Source organism: Tyto alba, unplaced genomic scaffold (genome assembly GCF_018691265.1).
Source record: "Tyto alba isolate M040663 unplaced genomic scaffold, T.alba_DEE_v4.0 Super-Scaffold_44, whole genome shotgun sequence".
Taxonomy (NCBI): Eukaryota; Metazoa; Chordata; class Aves; order Strigiformes; family Tytonidae; genus Tyto; species Tyto alba.
This window is the reverse complement of record NW_024881320.1, coordinates 2,362,988-2,381,902: the sequence shown is the minus strand read 5'-3', so window position 1 is coordinate 2,381,902 and position 18,915 is coordinate 2,362,988. Positions and strand designations below refer to the sequence as shown.

General features: G+C 53.3%; 1 protein-coding gene across 4 annotated transcripts in view; it reads left to right on the top strand.

The window, feature by feature from the left end:
- The window catches only part of RPH3A (rabphilin 3A), a 35,151-nt gene extending 17,749 nt beyond the window's left edge, over window positions 1-17,402 (top strand). For 3 of the 4 annotated variants that reach the window (XM_033008179.2, XM_033008180.2, XM_033008178.2), the window contains exons 5-21: window positions 1,061-1,190; window positions 1,507-1,593; window positions 2,134-2,299; window positions 2,773-2,814; window positions 5,213-5,365; window positions 6,673-6,765; window positions 6,946-7,005; window positions 7,081-7,302; window positions 8,330-8,409; window positions 8,762-8,836; window positions 10,022-10,131; window positions 10,731-10,857; window positions 11,383-11,439; window positions 11,659-11,810; window positions 13,390-13,471; window positions 14,012-14,108; window positions 14,477-17,402. In XM_033008179.2, coding sequence (XP_032864070.2) covers window positions 1,061-1,190; window positions 1,507-1,593; window positions 2,134-2,299; window positions 2,773-2,814; window positions 5,213-5,365; window positions 6,673-6,765; window positions 6,946-7,005; window positions 7,081-7,302; window positions 8,330-8,409; window positions 8,762-8,836; window positions 10,022-10,131; window positions 10,731-10,857; window positions 11,383-11,439; window positions 11,659-11,810; window positions 13,390-13,471; window positions 14,012-14,108; window positions 14,477-14,607 — 1,864 coding nt within the window. In that variant the 3' untranslated portion in view covers window positions 14,608-17,402. The remainder of the gene's footprint in view (window positions 1-1,060; window positions 1,191-1,506; window positions 1,594-2,133; window positions 2,300-2,772; window positions 2,815-5,212; window positions 5,366-6,672; window positions 6,766-6,945; window positions 7,006-7,080; window positions 7,303-8,329; window positions 8,410-8,761; window positions 8,837-10,021; window positions 10,132-10,730; window positions 10,858-11,382; window positions 11,440-11,658; window positions 11,811-13,389; window positions 13,472-14,011; window positions 14,109-14,476) is intronic. The other variant, XM_033008181.2, reaches the window with a different exon arrangement.
- The last annotated feature ends 1,513 nt before the right edge of the window (window positions 17,403-18,915 follow it).

Sequence of the window (18,915 nt, the reverse complement as noted above, 5' to 3'; positions counted from 1 at the left end):
GCCTGTGCCGAGGGGAGCTCGTAGCTTGGTGAGGAGCGATTCAGAGGTGCTGGCAGCCGAGCTGCCATAAGTCTGAAGCTGTCATCAGGCATGCGGGAAAATGCCTTTTAAACGCCGGGTGTTTTTTATGGCGCGCCGTGTTAGCGGCTTTGTCAGATTTGGGTCAGGCTGCCGTGGGAGCGGATGGCGGCCCCGCGGGCGAGGCGGGCTGCTGCTTTCTGCGGTGGGCTTGGGTCTCCTCCTCCCTTTCTTCAGTCCTTCTCCTTCCTCACTGAATGGCATAAGTAATGCATCCTTTTTTTCCCTTCTAGTGCTATTTTTAGGGCTAGGATTCTGGGTTAACTGAGCGTACAACTTGCCGCCAGCTCTCAGGTGCTCGGCAGGCAGCTCGCTCCTGGTCCTGCTTTGCAGACTGCTTTTGCCAGCGCTGGTGTTTTTCAGAAGTTGCTTGACTGTTTTGGTTTTTACCTTTGCAGTAGACAGATGTGTTTTTAGAACCTGTTCTCCAGCGGGCTTTTGGCATTTTACTCAAAGGGCTAAGAATTTCCATGAATTATATGCATTTTTTTTCTAGAAAATGAGAAAACAAATTAATTCCTTCAGTCCTCCCACCAGAGCCTTTCCGAGATGTCCTCTCGCCATTCTTCCACAGGCAGTCACTGGGACTGGGGGGCGGGGTGGGGGGGGAAGATTTTTTGGGAAAAAGCTGCTTCTCTGGTGCCAGACCGCTTTGTGTGAAGGTGCTGACTTGGATGGATTTTACGCACGTGTGTGTATGTGGGAGCTGGGGCTGGTATCTGCTCTCTGGCAGCACCAAGGGAAGTTAATAGTCACGCAGTATAAAGCTGTAGGGGAATATAATACTCTGATGTGCGCCCTGGGATGCGTCTTCTCCCCTGGTTGCGTTCCCATAGCTGGAAGAGGAGATGCTCTGCTGGAAGCTGCCCCAGGAAAAGGAGCGGCCGGACCAAAGGCAGCAGCTGCCTCTTGGGAGCGGGACCCCCGCATCCCGGGTGCACAATGCCTTTCCTGATGGTCCCCGTTGTCCCCTTTCTGCCAGGCGCCTCATGACCCGGCTGGAGGACATGCGCCGGAGCGTGCTGGGGGACGGGGTGAACCGCTGCATCCTCTGCGGGGAGCAGCTGGGGCCGCGGGGGTCCGCCTGTGTCGTCTGCGAGGACTGCAAGAAGGTGAGGCATCTCCCTGCACCTCGGACCCACACAGCCTCCCCCACTGCAAAAAAAAAAAAAAAAAAAAAAAATTAAAAAAAAAAAATCAATCTTTTGATTTTGATTGCCCGCCATCCCTCTGTGTGTGGCACCAAGCTGGACATCCCCGGGGTTTTCCGCAAACACTGATGTTTGTGCAGGGAGAGCTCTCGTTAACCCGCTCTCGTTAACCCACTCTCATTAACCTTGTGGTTGTGAGGGGTGGGGCTGGTGCGATGGGACCTCGCGGTGGCCGTGGCGTCCCCGCTGTCACCCGGCACTTTGTTTTTCTCTGCAGAACGTCTGCACCAAGTGCGGGGTGGAGACCAGCAACAGCCGGCCCCACGCCATCTGGCTCTGCAAGATTTGCAGCGAGCAGCGGGAGGTGAGCCCGGCACCTCTGGCGTTTGCACTTCCCAGCCCTGGGTGTTTGCACTGGTGTGGGGACACAGTCCCTGCTCTTAATTTCACCCTGGGCACCGTCCCCACCCAAGAGCTCCGAGATGGGACCAGCTCCAAACGGGGGGATGCTCCCATCTGTCCCCCAGCACCACTAAACCTTCCCCACCTAACTGACTCTGCTTCTTATAGCATGATCTTGCTTTCTATACAAAATGCCATTTTTATTTATTTATTTACTTATTTATTCATTCGTTCATTCATTCCTTCTTGAAAAAAAAGTCTTGGGGTTGAAGAGGCTGTTGTGGCTGGAGATCAGCTCCTTGCCACCTGCAGCGTGCAAAAGCCAAAGAGTTAATTAATTAGCAGGATGGGCTGCAGGGCAGGGGGGTATGGGGGGTGCATGTCCTTCATGTTGCCTGCTGGAGGAGGACCCCAGTGATGTGTGGGGGGGTGAAGGCTGCCGAGTCTGCACCCAGCACCCCCCTTTAGACATGGGTGCCACCCCACTGCCTGCACCCCCCAGGTGTGGAAGCGCTCCGGCGCCTGGTTCTTCAAGGGTTTGCCCAAGCAAGTGCTGCCCCAGCCGATGCCCATCAGCAAGAACAAGGGACCCCAAGCCCCGAGTGAGCCCAGCCCGTCGGAGCCACCCGCCCAGGACCCAAAACTCCCCTCCCGTGCACCCACCCGAGGTAGGTGATAGTGGGTGCTGCCCCCCTCTCTCGCTGCGAGGGGCGCGGGGGGTCCTGCCAGCGAGGCGTTGCGTCTCCTCCTCATCTTTTGCAAGGGCAAGTCCCAGCAAAAAGCACCCGGAGCAGTCGTGTAGCTGCTGCCTGTTTTGTAAAGGGTGCAGAAATCACCCCGCTGCCCTCCCTGCCTGCTGAGGCTTTCTCTGAGCTGTCCCAGCCGGGATGGCTGGGTTTGCAGGGACACCCTCGAGCCGAGCAGCCCTGGGCGGTGGGGATTTGGGGGTGCCCGGCTGGGCGTTCTTCATGCAGTGCCTGAGCATGAACACGGTGATGCAGAAGACTAGGGAAAAAAAAAAAAAAAAATCAGAATACGGAAAGGGAATGTGGGGAAAGAGTGGCAGCCCATCCCACGATGGTGTTGGCGGGGTGGATGGGCTGCAGCTTCACTGCTTCTCGCTCTGTTTGTGCCCCCCAAGGCCAGGCGGATGCCAGGCCCCCGGCTGAGCAGGACTCCGATGGTAAGCACCGGCATTCTCACCCTCCCCTGTGATGCTCCCTGTGCTAAGCCCCCTCTCTCCCTCCCTGCCTCCATCCCTCCTTGCCCCGCGGTGTTTTCCCGCAGGGTTTCCCACGGGAGGCTGCAGCGGCAGGACCTCTCCTTGCTGCTGCCACCCACCGCGCAGGGACCGAGCTATTCTGGGGCTTCCCCACCTACTGCACACGCCGGGGCTGAAACGCTGCAATCCAAAGCGCTCAGCAGAATTGCCTCCGTAGGTGGTGTTTCCTGCTGCTGATTGGCAAGTGTTTTGGTGTGTTATGTTTTGCCCTTTTTTTTTTTTTTTTTTTTTTTTTCCCCTGGTTATTTAATGGCAGTCCTTAGAAAACCTCCTGTGGAAACTTTAGGAGGCTTGCGGGGGGCTTGTCTGTGAGGGATGGAGCAGCCGAGCTGCTTTGCTCAGCCCGCATCAGGTTTCCCCTATGCCCAAGTTTGAGCTGTGCATGGGTACCAGAGCAAGGTGAGGATGCAGCAGTATTATTTTTTTTTTTTTAAATTTTTATTTTTTATACTTATACCTCGCCCCCTCCAGCACTCACAGCCCCCCATGGTTCTGCCTACATCATGTTTGACAGTGATGCCAGCTGAGGAGCACTGTGTAAAGCAGCAGCAGTTGTTGCCTCCTGCTTACAGGAGCAAAGCCATGTTCCCCCCCAGATTTTTGAACCCCGTACGTGCCCTGCGCTGCTCTGGACCTGCATCCCCCTGGATGCTGCTGCCAGGGCTCCCACTGCTCCCAGACCAGCTACACTGCTGGGAGCTAATTTTGAATAATAGCACGCATTCTTGGAGTTCAGCATCAGAGCGCCGAGGCGTGAGGTGACCTGACCCCTTCCTCCAGCACCAGCTGCTCCCAGCTGGGCAGTGATCAGGCTGGGAGCAGCCCAGTGCCTGCAAACCCTCCTCTTCCTCTCCCCTTCCTTGGACACAACCCCTGCCAGAGCAGTTCCCTCCGTCCCACTGTTCCTTTAGCCCAGGGTCTCTTGTGACAGTGCTAGCCGTCAGTGTGCAGGAGGTTTTACTGGCTGGTTCCCGGGGCTGTGTTTGGTTTCCCAGTCTGGCTGCCTGGGGCTTTGCTCCGTGTTGTGTGGGCTGCGGGCAGGCGGCATCGCTGGGTGGCACAGCTTTGCTCCCCCCACCCTGCAGCACCCACTGCATTGGGGACGCGTCCTGCGTGTCTGGGTGGCGGTGCTGGGGCGAGCTCTGGGTGGGGGTACCCCTTGGGGGGGTGGTACCCAGGCTGAGCCACAGCTCCTGCTGCAGCTCACAACACTGGTGGGGGGCTCCAGCTGAGCCTTGGCAGGGCTGTGCCCAGCCTGGTTATGCTGAGTGATGATCTTCATCTTCCCACGCAGCAGCAGTTGGGGAAACCACTTAATTAAGACTATTTAATCGCGATGGTAGCTGGTGCCGTTAAGCTTCCCGGCCCCACAACAGGCTGCTTTTATTAAGCCTCCGGCTCGCCTGTGAGCCGGGGAAGGTTTGTCAGGCTCCGCAGCTCCCTCCTGGTGATCAGCACGCTCATGACATGCCTGTGATTTTCCTAAAGCTCCCTCGGAAAATTATTTATTGCATCGCTATTTCTGCACCACGGGGTTCCTGGTTGTGGGTGCTCGTTTCTCCTCCTCTTCAGCACCGCAGCACTTTTACCCCCCTCATCCTCTCCCTCACTTGCAAGCTGTTGCGCTTCGCTTTCTCCTTGCGCCCGGTGACCCTGAGAGCCCAGCCAAGGATAAACATCCCATTTATGTCACAGCAAAGATTTATACCTGGTGCCTCCGGCACAAGCCAGGTGAGCGCCGAGACCTTTTCCATCCCAGCCGTGGGTTGCAATTTATCACTGCGAAGCGATCTCGGCACCCTGGGGCGAGTGGCTGGGATTTGTCTGCTGGGATGGCTGCTGCTGGGTGGATGGAAGCGGGAGGCAAAGGCAGCTGCCACCGTTGTCTCCCTAATGAATGGAAGATGATCAGCAAAAAGAAAATATGATCCCCCCCAGCCTGGGGACTATGGGGATGTAATGCCATTAGGGGTTTGGTGGGTGCTGAAAGTGGGTTGATGGATGCCTCTGGCCTTCTTTTGCCACGGGGATCTCGTGTTTCCAGTTGTCCCCACGGTTTGCCACGTCCTTTGGAGTGCCCTTTGGGCTTTTCCAATCACTGTGTGATGGTGTGGAGCCCGCAGGTGCCAGGTGGCTGGAAGCCCCTAACGCTCTGGGTGCGATGCCACAGCAGCCATACCTATCCTCCTCCTCCTCCTCCTCACGCCCAGGCTGGGCATCGCCCAAGGGCCAGCTTTGGGGACGGAGGGGTGACCGGGGTGCTGAGCCTCACTTGAAGCTTTTATCGCTTTCCCTGCAGGCAGCGACGTGCCGGCGGCTGCCCGGGGGAGCTACGCGGTGCCCGGCCGCAAACCGGCCGAGGGCAGGCTGGGCCCGTGCGGCAGCGAGCACGCCGGCGGGGACACCGACAGCCGCGACCACGCTGCCGAGAGCGGGCTCAGCAGGAGCCCTGGTGAGAGCCGAGCCGCCGCCGCCTCTGCTCGGAAGGAGGGGGGGCTCGGGGGGGTACGAAGCCGGCAGCCGGCCGAGGGTTGTCTCCCCTCAATAAGTGAGACGGAGGGATTTCACATCGCTGTTTGACGCTGCTCGGGGGGGATTTGCTGATGGGGAGGTCTGGGGGTGTTGGTGGGAGCCGGGGGAGGGTGTGGAGGGGGATCCCCATCCCTTCCCCAGCGTACAGGGAGGAGAGGCAGGCTCCTGCAGCGATTTTCCCTGCAAAGGGGCATCTTACAGCCCAGGGGGAAGGCCGCGAATTTGAAAAGCCCCCTGCACAATGTGAGAGTTGGAAGTGAAGAGAGGAGTGGGGCTCTGCACTTACCAGGCGAATTTTAAGCAGGGATGAAACACAACTGAGTTGAGACCCTGAGGAGAAGTATTTTTCATGCTGCTGTGCCCCTGCCTCGCTGCCGGGGTGGGCATGTGCCCCACGAGATGCTGCCGAAGGAGCAGGCATGGGCCAGCCCTATCTGTGGGAGCCTGTGCTTTGCTGGCTGGGGATGTCGTTTCTTATTTTGTGAAAATTTGATGCGCTCCGAGCTATTGTAAATGGCTGTGATATGAATGGATGGCTGACAGCGTTCAGCAGGGTTGGATCCTCCCCAGGTGCCTCCAAAAGCGCTTGCAGAGACTACTCTTTTCATCTAGGAGCTGAGCGTGCAAATTTAATTGGTGAAGCTAAAAATGGCTGGAAAATGTCCGAGTCCTCTGTAATTCCTTGGGGGAGAGAGGAATATTTGGTGGCAGGATAGTTGGGTATTAGCTGGAGAGAGGCATTCAGGGTTGGCCAGGGGAAACCAGTGTTTTAATTCATGTTTGGGTGGGTAACCCTTGTGCACCCATGCCCCCTCGCTGCTTTGGAATATGTGTGCACCCCGGGGGGGTGGTCCTGGGGTGTTGCTGCTGGTGCAAGGGGGGTACTGGGCACCGCAGCAATGTTCACGGGTTTGTTCACCTTCCATCTCAGACCAGTGCCTGGCCACAACTGCATCCATCCTCCTTGCTCCACCTGTCCACCATCTCCCTCTGTTGCAGGCGGATCGGCACGGTGTGGGGTCCCCCTTAGTGAAACGCTCCCTGCTTCAACCCCGGGCTGCTCCTGCTCCCCGCAGCACTGACCCCAAAAACGTGTGGGGCTGAGCCGTTATCTCAGCCACCTCCATCCATCAGTCAAACCTCTCTCCTCTCCACTGCCTCTGGCTGCTCTTCCCCGACTGATTTTGGCTGTAGCTCTCTCCTGCTGATTCTCCCCTCTCCTTGCAGGCGTGAAGAGGACCAACTCCCTGCAAGCCCCGCGGCCACCGCCACCAGCCACTGCTGGCCCCAGTCCTGCTCCCAGTCCAGCAGCACCCCCAGGTAGGATGCGATGGGGATGCGGCCAGGATGCTCAATCCCTACAGGGGGGACACCCCAATGCCTTATCATGGGCAGGGAACCCCCCCTGCCACGCTTAGGGACAGTGTCAGTGCTGGGGTGGGAGAGGGATGGAGGGCATCACCCAGGTGACTGCCCTGGTAATTCTACTTCTGTCCCCAGTGCCACCAGCAGCGGGAAGACCAGGTCCTGGGGTGGCCGGCCGGTTCCCTGAGAGGCAAGGTAAAATTCTGCTGCCTGTGAGGGGCTGGGGGGCAGAGCTCACCGAGGAGGGGGCTAACGGGGTCCCTCCTGCAGCGAGCCCACCGCTGGGACCCCCAGAGCCAGCCCATGCTGCTGCCAGGGAGGAGCGAGGAGGGGGCTACGCCGTGCCCCCCGCCAGAGAGGAGAGACCAGCCCGGCAGCCCCCAACTTTCCCGCAGCCCCCTGCCATCCCGCCGGCGCCTGCCGCCCCGCTGCGACAGCCGCCCCAGGAGGAAGAGGAGGAGGATGCCAATAGCTACGACTCTGATGAAGGCAGTATGTACCCGGGGTGCCCAGCTGGAGGGGAGGGATTGGTTTCTTTGGGAAACCTGGGATTTGGAGGAAGCGGTGGCTGTGGGACCGTGACTCGGGGAGCGTTACTTCCCCACGGGGCTCAGAGCCAGGGCAGGGCCTCGCAGGCTGTCCCTGCTCAGACAGTTTAGAGCAGCTCGTGGGATCTTCAGTTGGTTTTGCACCAAATTACTGAGCTCTGAGTGCTTGCTGGTTTAGGCTCTGTGCTCTCATGACCTTCCCATTTCCAAATTTGAGTCCTGGTGGTGTCTGCTTCTTTTCATCGGAGCATCCGTCGCTGTGAGAAACGCTGCCAGACCGGTCTGTAGGAGAGGCTTGGTGGCTTCAGTACCTTTACGCTGTGAGATCTCGGTGTTCAGTCATTTGCTTCTCTAATGAGGGAATTTGCTTCATTAAGGCAAGTGTCTGAGGCAGGGCAGTGCTACTCCTATCCAGCCTCTTCCCACTCAGGATGGGAAGAGCTGCTCTGGGCCACCAGCGAGTGCGGAAATCGTGCTTGGACAGGAGCAGATGGACCCAGCTGAGGTTCTGTGCTAACTCTTCATCCCTGTGATCTTTTCCTGAAGACAAGCGTGAGCTGGTTCCTAAACATGTCAAAGCAGGGGCCAAACGCTGAGCCTTGGGAGGAGATGTTGGCCACCTAAGCTGAAACACCTCGGGGTGGTCCTGGGGTGGCATTTTCCTGAGACAGGTTTGTAGGGTTACATCTTCCTTTTCCTAGTGAATACTAAAGTCAGCTCGAAAGCCCCAAACTGCCCTCCCTGGGCAGTCCCACCTTTGTGAAGCTTTGATGGCCAGAGCTTGTGAATCTGCTTGGGTTTGTGTGTGGCACTTTGGCTGATGCCAGCGCAGTCTCACATGGATTAAATGGCTTTTCTATTTGAACTGCAGATTTTTCTAATTATTGCTAATCAGGGCTGATTAAACACAGTCATTGGCTGGGGTTTTAACGAGGTGCTATTTCCAACTTCTCCTCCTCTCTTGCTGTCAGCTACGCTGGGAGCACTGGAGTTCAGCCTGCTCTATGACCAGGACAACAGCTCCCTGCACTGCACCCTCATCAAGGCCAAAGTAAGTAGTCCCCTCTTTTCCCCTTTTTTCACTGATTTAAGTCCATTTGGCTCCCAGCTCCCCTCGGTGTGATGGGATGGAAACATCATGACAGAGGCTGCTCCCCTGGGAGACACAGCCTAGCCCAACTGGCACTGCTGGGCCTGACTGGGAAGGAGAGATCTGTGGGGCTTTTCCTTGAGTGGATCTGATTTTTCAGCAGTTGTGGCACCCATGCCTACTCGGGACAAAGAGTTTCTTGGCTTGCTGAACCCATTTTCTCTTTACTGAGTTGCTTCATGGATGGCTTTTTCTTTTCCCTGGCTCTGCTTAAGGAGGATTTATGCACCATATTTTCTTTATTACCTTTTAGGGCTTAAAACCAATGGACTCAAACGGCCTGGCGGATCCCTATGTCAAACTGCACCTCTTGCCTGGAGCCAGCAAGGTGAGGCTTTGCCTCGTTTGGGTGTGTTTTGGGCTGGAGACAAGCAGAGATTTCTCAAAGCGCCCTGAGGTCCCTTCCTTGTGTCAGACTTCTTCCCCTTGATTTCTCCACGCAGTCACTCACTGCTGCTGCTTTACCCAGGAGGAATCTCTGAAAAGTGATGATGCTTGTAGATGCTCTCTCATTCCCAAGGAAGAGCTCATCTTGCAGACAGGGAACTGCTTAGGGATGGAGGGGATCTCCAGACGAAGTGACACTGTTAATGCATCACAAAACATCTGACACACAATCTCATTATTGGCAGAGTTTGAGTGATCTGTTTGCTTTGAAGCTGCAGCATGTTCACATTAGGTCTGTGAAGAGTAAACTCTGATTCCCCTCCACCAAAGCAAGCCCTGGAAATCTCAGTCCCTAGCCCAGCTAAGCTGGTCTTGGTGGGGCAACCTTTGAGGAAGGGATGAGCACCACTGGCCTGGTGCCCAAGGGGTGCTGGGTCTTTGCTTGGGGGCTGCAAAGCTTATTCTTGCAGCTGGATTTTGCTCAGAGGAACTGAGTGTAAAACAAGAGAAAAAACTGCTAAGAAAACCACTGGATTGATAGTTACAGGTTTACTTTTTGTGTGGAGACTTTGTGGTCTTGTGCGGAGAGTAAACCAAGGCGTTGTGATCTTGGGAATTGCTTTGATTTCTATTGCTCTCATGTTTACTGATCTTTGTTTTAATTTTTTTTATTTTGCACGTATGTCTGTAGAAGACCCATGAATAAGTGACAGAGCTCCTCGTTTCCCAAGCTGTCATCTCCTTTAGACCACAAGAGCTGTTACCCAAGCCCTGCACAGCCTGCCCTGTGCAACTTTTTCTTGTACAAGTGTCCTTGAGGGACTAGACCCCAGAGAGCGAGGAAAGCCAATTAGTGAAGGTGCCCTGGCCCACTGTGGGCAACTGAGTCCCCGGTGCTTGTGTAAAAGTCCATCTTGTTGGGTTGGTGATGCTCACCTGGAAGTGATGGCTCACCGGTGTGACAGCCTCAGCAGGCAGTGGTGATGTCCTGCAGAGCCCCATCAAACACCTCTTGTGAGCCAGAAGTGATGGAGCGTCTAATTTACACTCCTCTGCCAGGAGCCAAAATTTAGGTGGGGAGAAGGTCGGGGTGTAATTACGCCCTTGTTTTGTTTTGATGCTGTAGTCAAATAAGCTGAGGACAAAGACACTGCGCAACACCCGTAACCCCATATGGAATGAGACCTTGGTGTACCATGGCATCACAGATGAGGACATGCAAAGGAAAACCCTCAGGCAAGCCGAGGAGCTGGGGTATCCCGCGGCGTGGTGGGATGGGGACTGCAGGTCTCCTCGCACGGAATATCGCAAGCCAGCCTTCCTCTGGAGGGCACCTGCAGTGAAGTGCAGGTGTTGGTAGGGCACCTGGAAATGCAGAGGTTTTGGTCAACACCAACGTGCTTCCCATGAACATACTTATTTTGGTGGTCCTCTTCAAAAGAGAAAGAAAAGCGTTTTGACCCTGTTGTTCATTGGCATTACCATTATTTTTATCAGCATAGAGATTTGGATACTGCATATTTGTATGTGATTTGTCTGTGTCCCAGCAAAAATGTCTCTAAAAATTTTTGACATTTCCTTCCTACGGGAAATTTACACCTTTTGATTTCTTACCCTGTTGCAGAGCACGTATTAAAATGTTTTAAAATTTTTCTCACAAAACAGAAATTCTGTTTTCTGACTACTTTTTGTCAGAGGAGAACCAGATGGATGGAGACTCTGATGGGACTTTCTTTGCCCACCCCCAAGCAGTGCCCTTGTAGGAGTGGTTTTGTGTTCTGAAGTGTCAGGTACTGCTCCAGCCTGGTTGACGTTCACCTTTCCTGTTCCTTAAGGATCTCTGTGTGTGATGAAGACAAATTTGGCCACAATGAGTTTATTGGAGAAACTAGAGTTTCCTTGAAAAAACTCAAAGCCAATCAGAAGAAGAACTTCAACATCTGCTTGGAGAGAGTAATACCAGTAAGTTTACGTGAAGTTTCTTTCTGCTCTCGTTAATGTTGATGTTGCTAACAAGTGGCATGTGAGGGAGTTAGGGGTGAGCTTGGAGGTGGAACCAGCCAAGGACTGTAGGTGCCTGACTTCATGGGCATCTTTAGGAGTTGGATTCCCACCTGTGTCTGGGCTGATGTGACATATCAAGGCCAGGAGAGAAGACTGTGGTGGAAATCCAGGGAAAGAGACTCTGGGGACCTTCCCAATGGCCACAGATCTATTGGCATTGCCAGCCCATGCTGATGTATGCAACCATGGAGGAGAGGGCAGGTTGCTCCATCCCTGAGCTCTGCTCCCCAGTGCTGTGGGTAAGGTGCTGGGTCTGCTGAGTTGGAGTTTGATGGAGCACATGAATGTACCTGAGCCCCCTTCCACTCCTGAGGCCAGCAAGAGAGCTGGGCTGGGCTCCTGGGCATGTTTTTTAGGTAGGACGATGCCTCTTCCAGCTGCAGTCACTCAAGGCAGGCTCTCTTTTTCCCTTCCTCATCCAAGATGAAGCGTGCTGGAACGACCGGCTCATCCCGTGGGATGGCACTATACGAAGAGGAGGTAAGATCCTTGGAGGATGACATGCTCCATGCATGTTTCACCCAGCATCTCTCATGTATGAGCCCCTTTTCCTCTTTTTTTTTTTTTTTTTTTTTCCTTCCTCCCTCTCTCATGGGGATACAAGGTTCCCTCGTATCCATCTTGTCTCATCTGCTCTGCACTTGACAGTCTTCCTCACTCAGCCCCCGTGTCCCCCTCTCTGGTCGCTTCCTCTTGCAGGTAGATCGTGGCGGGGACGTGGAGGAGCGTGGGAAGATCCTCGTGTCCCTCATGTACAGCACCCAGCAGGGCGGCCTGATCGTCGGCATCGTCCGCTGCGTGCATTTAGCAGCCATGGATGCCAATGGCTACTCAGACCCTTTCGTTAAGCTGTAAGTGGAAGCTGGGGCTGGCGTGGTGCGGCAACGCGTGGCCATGGAGCCACCCGCTGTCCTTGGGCAGTGGCTGATGGGCTGAGACCTCCTTCCAAAACCTCTGGAGAGAGGAGGTGGTTTCCTAAGCACCTCGAGACCTCCCACAGGACTGAGGTGCCCACCAGTGATGCTCGTGCAAGGTGGTAATGCTCTGCTTGAGACCCCCTGCCATGGTTGAAGCTAGGTGAGGCTGAGCCAGCCCATCTACTCCCCGGAGTTTCCCAAACACACAGACCCAACAGTAAGTGTGGATCTGGAGGACATGAAGTCCTTCTCCTTGGCTTTGACCCACCATGCCTGCAGGGTGGGGAGGCTTTGATGCCCCTCCGTGTGTGACAAAGAGCACGTTCCCTGCTTGCCACCCCATAAACCCACGTGGAGGTTGTGGCGGGAGCCCAGGGATCGATCATGCCATCCCTGACCTGTGCCATGTCTCCACTGCAAACAAGTTGGCTTAATTAATACAGCCAGTGGTGTTTGCTGTGGTTCGGGCTGATGATGACAGGGAGCACGTCTCCCCGAGGGGGAGCGGCGCTTGTTGGGTGGCTCCTGTGAACACGGGGGAATAAGACTGTTTGAACTCAGACCTCGTAAACTGTGACACAGAGGACCTTGCAGTCATTCCCGGTCACAGCTGTGGCTGTGGATGGGTTTTCATTGCTGTTTTCTCTTTGCCTTCAGGAAAAAACCCTGTATTCTCCCTAAAAGTCATTCAATAACTCTTGTGTTGAACATTTTGCACATCTTTTTTGTAGCCGAGTGGAACTAAGCAGTTTTCCTTCTCAGTGTCTCTCATTTATTTTTATATTTTCCATTCCCACAAACAGAACATGGTGGCTTCCCATTTTTATATCAACTTCCAGCATAGATTTAATTAATGCCAACTCTACAATTTAGTTCTGGGTATGCACAGTCATGCTGCAAAACCCAAGCCCTAATTTTTCTCACATTCTCTAGGTGAGACATTGGCTGCCTATACTAGTCTGTGTGGTATTAAACACTAATGGGCTATTTTTATATGTATATATATATATTATTTTTTCCCCTATTTCTCCCCATCTCTGTATGCGTTCACACATTCTTGGCTGGGTTTTCCAGGGGCCAGGCTCGCTGACTGGCCATGCAATTGCCCTCATTTGCTGGCAACCAACCCAGCTGCTCATTTTCCATATTCCCTGACTGTTTCAGCCACTCCCTGCTGTCAACCTCAGCAGATTCCTCCCCAGCAAAATTCAGAGTTCACCCACTTTTGCTCAGTCAAACACCTACAACTATTTCTTTTAGCATGACTTGGGTTGGGGGGAGGGGGGAAACCAAAACAACTTGGGTCAAAAAATTAATAATTGGGATTTTACTAATCTTACATTTATTTTGGATAATTTTGGGAGGTGGGGGTGGGAAGGGAGACTGGCTAACCAATTTCTTTGCCTTAAATATCTTCAGCTGCTTTTTTTCTAGCCCAAACGCTCGCTTTTTCAGCTGATAAGCTCACACTGTTCTTCCACTTGAGTTTTGAGTTGTTTTCTGTTGCCCCCAGTTGGCTGAAACCTGACATGGGAAAAAAGGCCAAGCACAAGACACAGATTAAGAAGAAAACATTGAATCCTGAGTTTAATGAGGTAAGGGTAGATGTGATTTTTATGTTATTAAATCAACTTAGCTAATTATTATGGTGTGCTGAGGAGATGGAAGATGAACTCCCAGAGGTTTAGTTTCTTGTTCAGGCTCCTTTCCCCTCCCTGCACCTGAGAATATTTTTAGGAAGGACTTTGTCATGGGAGATGTTACCAGATCAGTGCCGGGCAGCACCATCCACACCGAAACCTCCCTGCTGCTGGTGCTGCCCACCCTGTGTCACCCTGGGTGGGGGTGTGGGTGGGCCCAGCATCCCTGGGGGTCCTGTGGCTGGTGCTGCTTTGATGGGACACCTCTAAAGTGCCCACTTAGGTACAAGGGGTGAGCTCAGCTTCTGGGTTTGCAGCGCTCTGAGATCCTGGGAGGAGAGGTGCCAGAGGGAAGGGGCGTTTGCTCCTCATTAGTGTATTTTAAATATTCTCTCATTGGATTTTGAATTCTGGCTGTACAGAGACATCACTTGCAATTCCTTAACTGCAGTTTTCTGGGACACGTGGGGTGATGTGGGTGTTCTCCTTCTGCAGGAGTTCTTCTATGATATAAAGCACAGTGATCTGGCCAAGAAGTCACTGGATATTTCTGTCTGGGATTACGACATCGGAAAATCAAATGATTACATTGGTGAGCTGCAAGTCCCTGCGCTCTGGGGTGGGGTTTTGGTGCTTGATATGGTGCTCGTTGTATGGGCGGGATGTGTAGGTCGCCTGCCCTGTGAGGAACCCCAGGCTGAGTTTTGAGGTGGGACTGTGCAGGTTGGTTGGGTGCTTGTATCAGGCCATCACATACACAGACCCACTGTGCTGCCCCGTCTCCTGCATCCCAGGGGTTCTTCAGTGCAGGCAGAAAAGCTCTGGTTGTTTCCATGAGATTTTAAATCCAGGAGGTGGGAAGAAATGCTGCGAACGTGGGCTCTGTCCCCATGGAAGTGGTTTCCTGGAACATCAGCATCATCTCCGAATGTGACATCTCTTCTCCTTCCTTTCTTCCAGGTGGCTGTCAGCTCGGCATTACGGCTAAGGGGGAGCGCTTGAAACACTGGTATGAATGTTTGAAGAACAAGGACAAGAAGATTGAACGCTGGCACACCCTCCAAAATGAGAACCACGTTGCCAGTGATTAAAGGGAGTCGCTGCCCCAACCTCCCCAACCAGCCCATCCTCTGCCAAGCCCCTGTAGATCTCCGATGTCTGTCTTCCAGTGCAGTCATGCCTTGCTACATGCCTCTGGTCCCAGGGCAGCGACACTCTTCTGCCTCCTCCAAGCATCCTCTGTGCCCTGTCCTCCCACCTGAAAACTAACCCAGATCTTTTATATTTTCTTCCTTTTATTTTATTTTTTTTTGGGGGGGGTGAGGTGTCATTGAATTATCCTGGTGTGTAATTTTGTCAAGCAATAGTTACCCTCTGACTGTTCCTCTTTCTCACTAGTCTCACGCAGGCTGTGATAGCGTTCCTGTTGTGTGTGTGTGTGTGTGTGTGTGTGTGTGTGTGTGTGAGATGCTCTGTGTTCCTCCAGCCTCCGCTCGCGTGGCTCGTCCCATCACCACCAATTTGTGTCTCCTTTATCTCCCAGCGGGACCCGTGGCCACCGGCCCGGCCGTGCTCTCACCCAATGTAGGGCGGGTTGAGTGCTGGTGTCAGAGCATCGACCCGTTCTGCTTATGTGATATCGATACCTCAGCTGCAATAATGAAAAAGCTGTTTGGCTTTGTGGGTCGTAACCGTAGCCTGGTATCTGTGTTGTTGTGATTAGGCTAAAGCCTGTGTCACTGATATAATCCTGCGAGTCCTGCTTGAGCTTTAGTTCTGATTCGGTACACTTGAGCAATATCGTGGTACATCCTTTGCTGAGAAGATCCACCAATAATCTAATAATGAGAAATAGGGAGCCACTTTGTGCTCGCAGGGAAACCGAGATTTGGGTTGGTTTGTGTTCGTTCCCAGCCGCTATGTGTGGTTCCTTTCGCCCGAGGAACTTGCACGCTCCATTGCTGTAGGAGCCCACCCGTGTTTCAAGCTTGTGACTACCTCCTCTTCACATCCTCACTGTGTAGTAGTGGCTAGCTGAACCCCGAGGGCCGGCACTGGGCCACCTCCGACTACCCTTTCGCCGCCCCACGTGCAGGGAGGAAGCCAAGGGAGAAGATACTTCCCACCAACTAGCTGATGTATGCAAGGAGTATTGCTTTAAAAAAACACAAATACTGAAATTAGCTGGAATGGTTAGAGGCCTTCCAAACTTTGGGGTTTGTGTTGTGTGTGTTTGGTTTTTTGTTGGGTTTTTTTTTTTGTTAACTTTTTTTTTTTTTTTTTTTTCAAATCTGCACAAGAACCACTGTCTTCAACCTGCGCTTCAATGATCGTTTGGAGGTGTTTGATTTGTTCTCGGTAGCAGGAGAGCCAAGGCGCTCTCAGACTGATGATGATCAGTTTTGGTACTGTTTGCTGTTTCTGGACAACCTCAAGCATCGCAACGTCAATAGTAGCACTGCTGGAATATAGTGTCGGTCAGCTCCACCCTGCGCATGGCGTATGAAACCCAAACCCCAGCCCCTCCGGTTCACGCTGTTGTCCCATGGTTTCCCTTGCAACCGCTGCTGTAGTCTGCTGGCGTGTGGCGTGTTCTCAAGTCACCTGTACCACTTTCCAATCAAATAGGTTATTTTCCTAGTCTTGATTATTTTTAATTCCCCTCCTTCCCTGAGCAGGGTTTGCTTTGAGTTCTGCCTTGAGCAGGGCTGTGGTTCAGGCTGCTGCCCCAGCGGTGCTGCTGCTGCAGAGCAGCCCTTCCCCAGCCCTGCTCCGGGTCCAGGGCCCTCTGCTCTCCCCCCCAGACACCCCCCCTTGGACCACAGATGGGGAAAGCAAACCAAAACCAATGTGGGCATCCTCTGCTCCATTCAGCTCTTCCATCACCCCAGCCTCCGTCCCGCGGCATGGCCAAGGAGCTGGGAGCTGTTCTGGCTGGGATGCATGGAAGAGGGTAATGGGGGAGGATGCTCCAAAAGTGGATTTCCCCTCCCTTTCATGCAGTTCTTGATTCTGCACCAGTAAGGGAAACATCCCAGAGAGCCTGAGCCTTTGGAGGACCCAGACCTGGTTCTTTTGGGTTGTTTCCCTCTGTTTTCTGGGCAGCCATGCCTGAAACCTCACTGCTCCTGGCTGGGGAGTGTTCAGCTGGAGGATGCTGCTGTCATCCCTTCCAGAGGGCTGGACCTGCCCCAAACCTTTGCATGGCCCTTGCCTCTATCTCTTGGAGAAGCTGTTAGGCTTCTGAGGTGTGTTGGAGAAATGTGTGACTGGGATGAAATTACTTTTTAAAAAAGAAAAAAAAAAATCCAAGCAATTCCTTAATTTATTCCAGACCTGCAGCAGCCCAGCCTCCTTTGTGTGTGCAGAACAATTAAATTAAGGTTGCCTTTACCCGTGTCCTGTATTGACATTCTGCTCAGCCTGCTTTCCTTTCAGATAAATGATACTCAAATCATGTCTTTGCACCCATAAAAATAAAGTGCAACTTGCCAGTCCCCCTCTCGGTATTGTGCAAAACCACAGTCCTCGTCTCTGCTGCCCTCTTCTCAGTTTTTCTGATGGTAATTTCTGCCCTGAATGACTTCCTTTCGTTGTAAATAAAGCATGCACATATGAATTGGGAATGGTGCAAAAAAAAAAAAAAAAAAAAAAAAAAAAGCAAAAAAAAAAAAAAGCCTCTTTACTGCTGTTTGCATTCAAACTCGCATGCAGTGATTTTACAGCAAAATAGCAGTTTACAACTATTAAGAGAAAAAGAAAATATTACACAGGAACTAGAAATACTCCAGTCTTCCGCTGCATGCAGCACAACATCCTCTTGATGTGGTATCTAATAAAGTGAGACTATTGGAAAAGAAAAAAAAAACAAAACAAAACAACAAAATATGGTGTTTTTTGTCTTCTTTAATTCCCTGTGGGAATATGAATCCTGCCATGGGCTGGTAGGGGCAGGCAGTTGTCCTGGTTTGGGGAATTTGCAGTGGGCTTGGGAGTGCTGGGAAGTTGTGTTGGGTTCAAGAGGTTGAGGAGTTTGGGATGATGGAGTGTAGCCCCTTCTCCGGGGGGAACGGTTCCCAGCTCTGCAGAGCTCGGCTTGGCTCTCCTGCACCCCTGGGGGGGGACGGGGGTGGTGTGAGTGTTGGGGAACAGTCAAGGGTTCCCCCTTGCCTCACGCCGACACGATGGGTGGGTGCTGCTGGGGGGAGATGGTGGCACGCGTGGGGTCGTGGCTGCTTTGTGTTGGCGCTTCTACACGTCCCCCTCAGAAAACAAACCCACCCCATGAGACAAGAACCTCCTGGTGCTCTTCTTCACCCCCCCCCCAGCCCTTCTCCCCACAGGGGGGAGAAGGAGCTGGTCCCCCGTGTAGCTGCAGCTCCTGTTACACCACTGTAAGAAAACACCCCTTTGGCTCCTGTACCACCCAAGAGCATTTTTTCTCTCTTTTTTTTTGTTTGTTTTCTTTTTTAATTTTTTTTTTTTTTTAATTTTGTCATTTTTAGGGTTGATTTCCAGCAGATCTTGAGGTGCAGGCCCCAGGGAAGGGCACGCTGGGATGGTGGGAGCCCCTAGGACGGCAGCGGGCCGTGGCTGCACCGGGACCATCCCCAGCCCTGGGCAGGGGGACACGGGTGGTGGCCCTGTCTCTCCAGGGACACTCACACCCTCCGTGTACCCCGAAAAGGGCCCGTGGGGACAGAGCTGAGCCGTGGAGTGTGGCTGCGTGGCGGGTCCAGCGCCGATGCCCAGAGACAGCAGCAGATGTCACTGATGCTCCAGGTATGGCATGGGAAGGATGGGCAGGAGGTGCTGGAAGGATGCCCACGACCAGGGCTGGTGGACCTTCAGCACCCTCCTTCCTGCTGGTGGGACCCTCTCAGTATCACCCAGCTTGGTGGTGGGTCCCCTCACCCCTTCAGTAGCACCTATTGCGGTGGTGGTCCCCTAAATGCCGTGAGCTGTTGCCGAGCCTCATGGCTGACAGCCTTGGGGGGTGGTGGACCTTCCCCAACCCCATGGCTGCTCCCACGCAAAGCCAGTTTAACCCGTGGTTTCCCTGAGGCTAGGCCAGTGGTGGTTCTTCTGGAGAGGTCTGTGGTCAGTTAAAGCCTCTTGAGGTGTCTACACCGATGAGATGCCATCATAGGGCATTGCAGTTGGTTTGGGAATAATTGCCCAGGAGAGACCTGCAGGCCAGGGACCACCTTCCCCAGAACCACTGATGGTCAGCTGGACTCATCTGGGAGCAAAAAGGTCAAAATGGCAAGTTAGATACCACTTTGTGGTAATCAGGGCATTTGTGTAAAAGTCAGCAACAATGACTGGTACTGAAAATCTCCAAGATATTTAAAATTGTCATGTGGTGTCTGTATGTACTGCTCTTAATGAGGACCCTC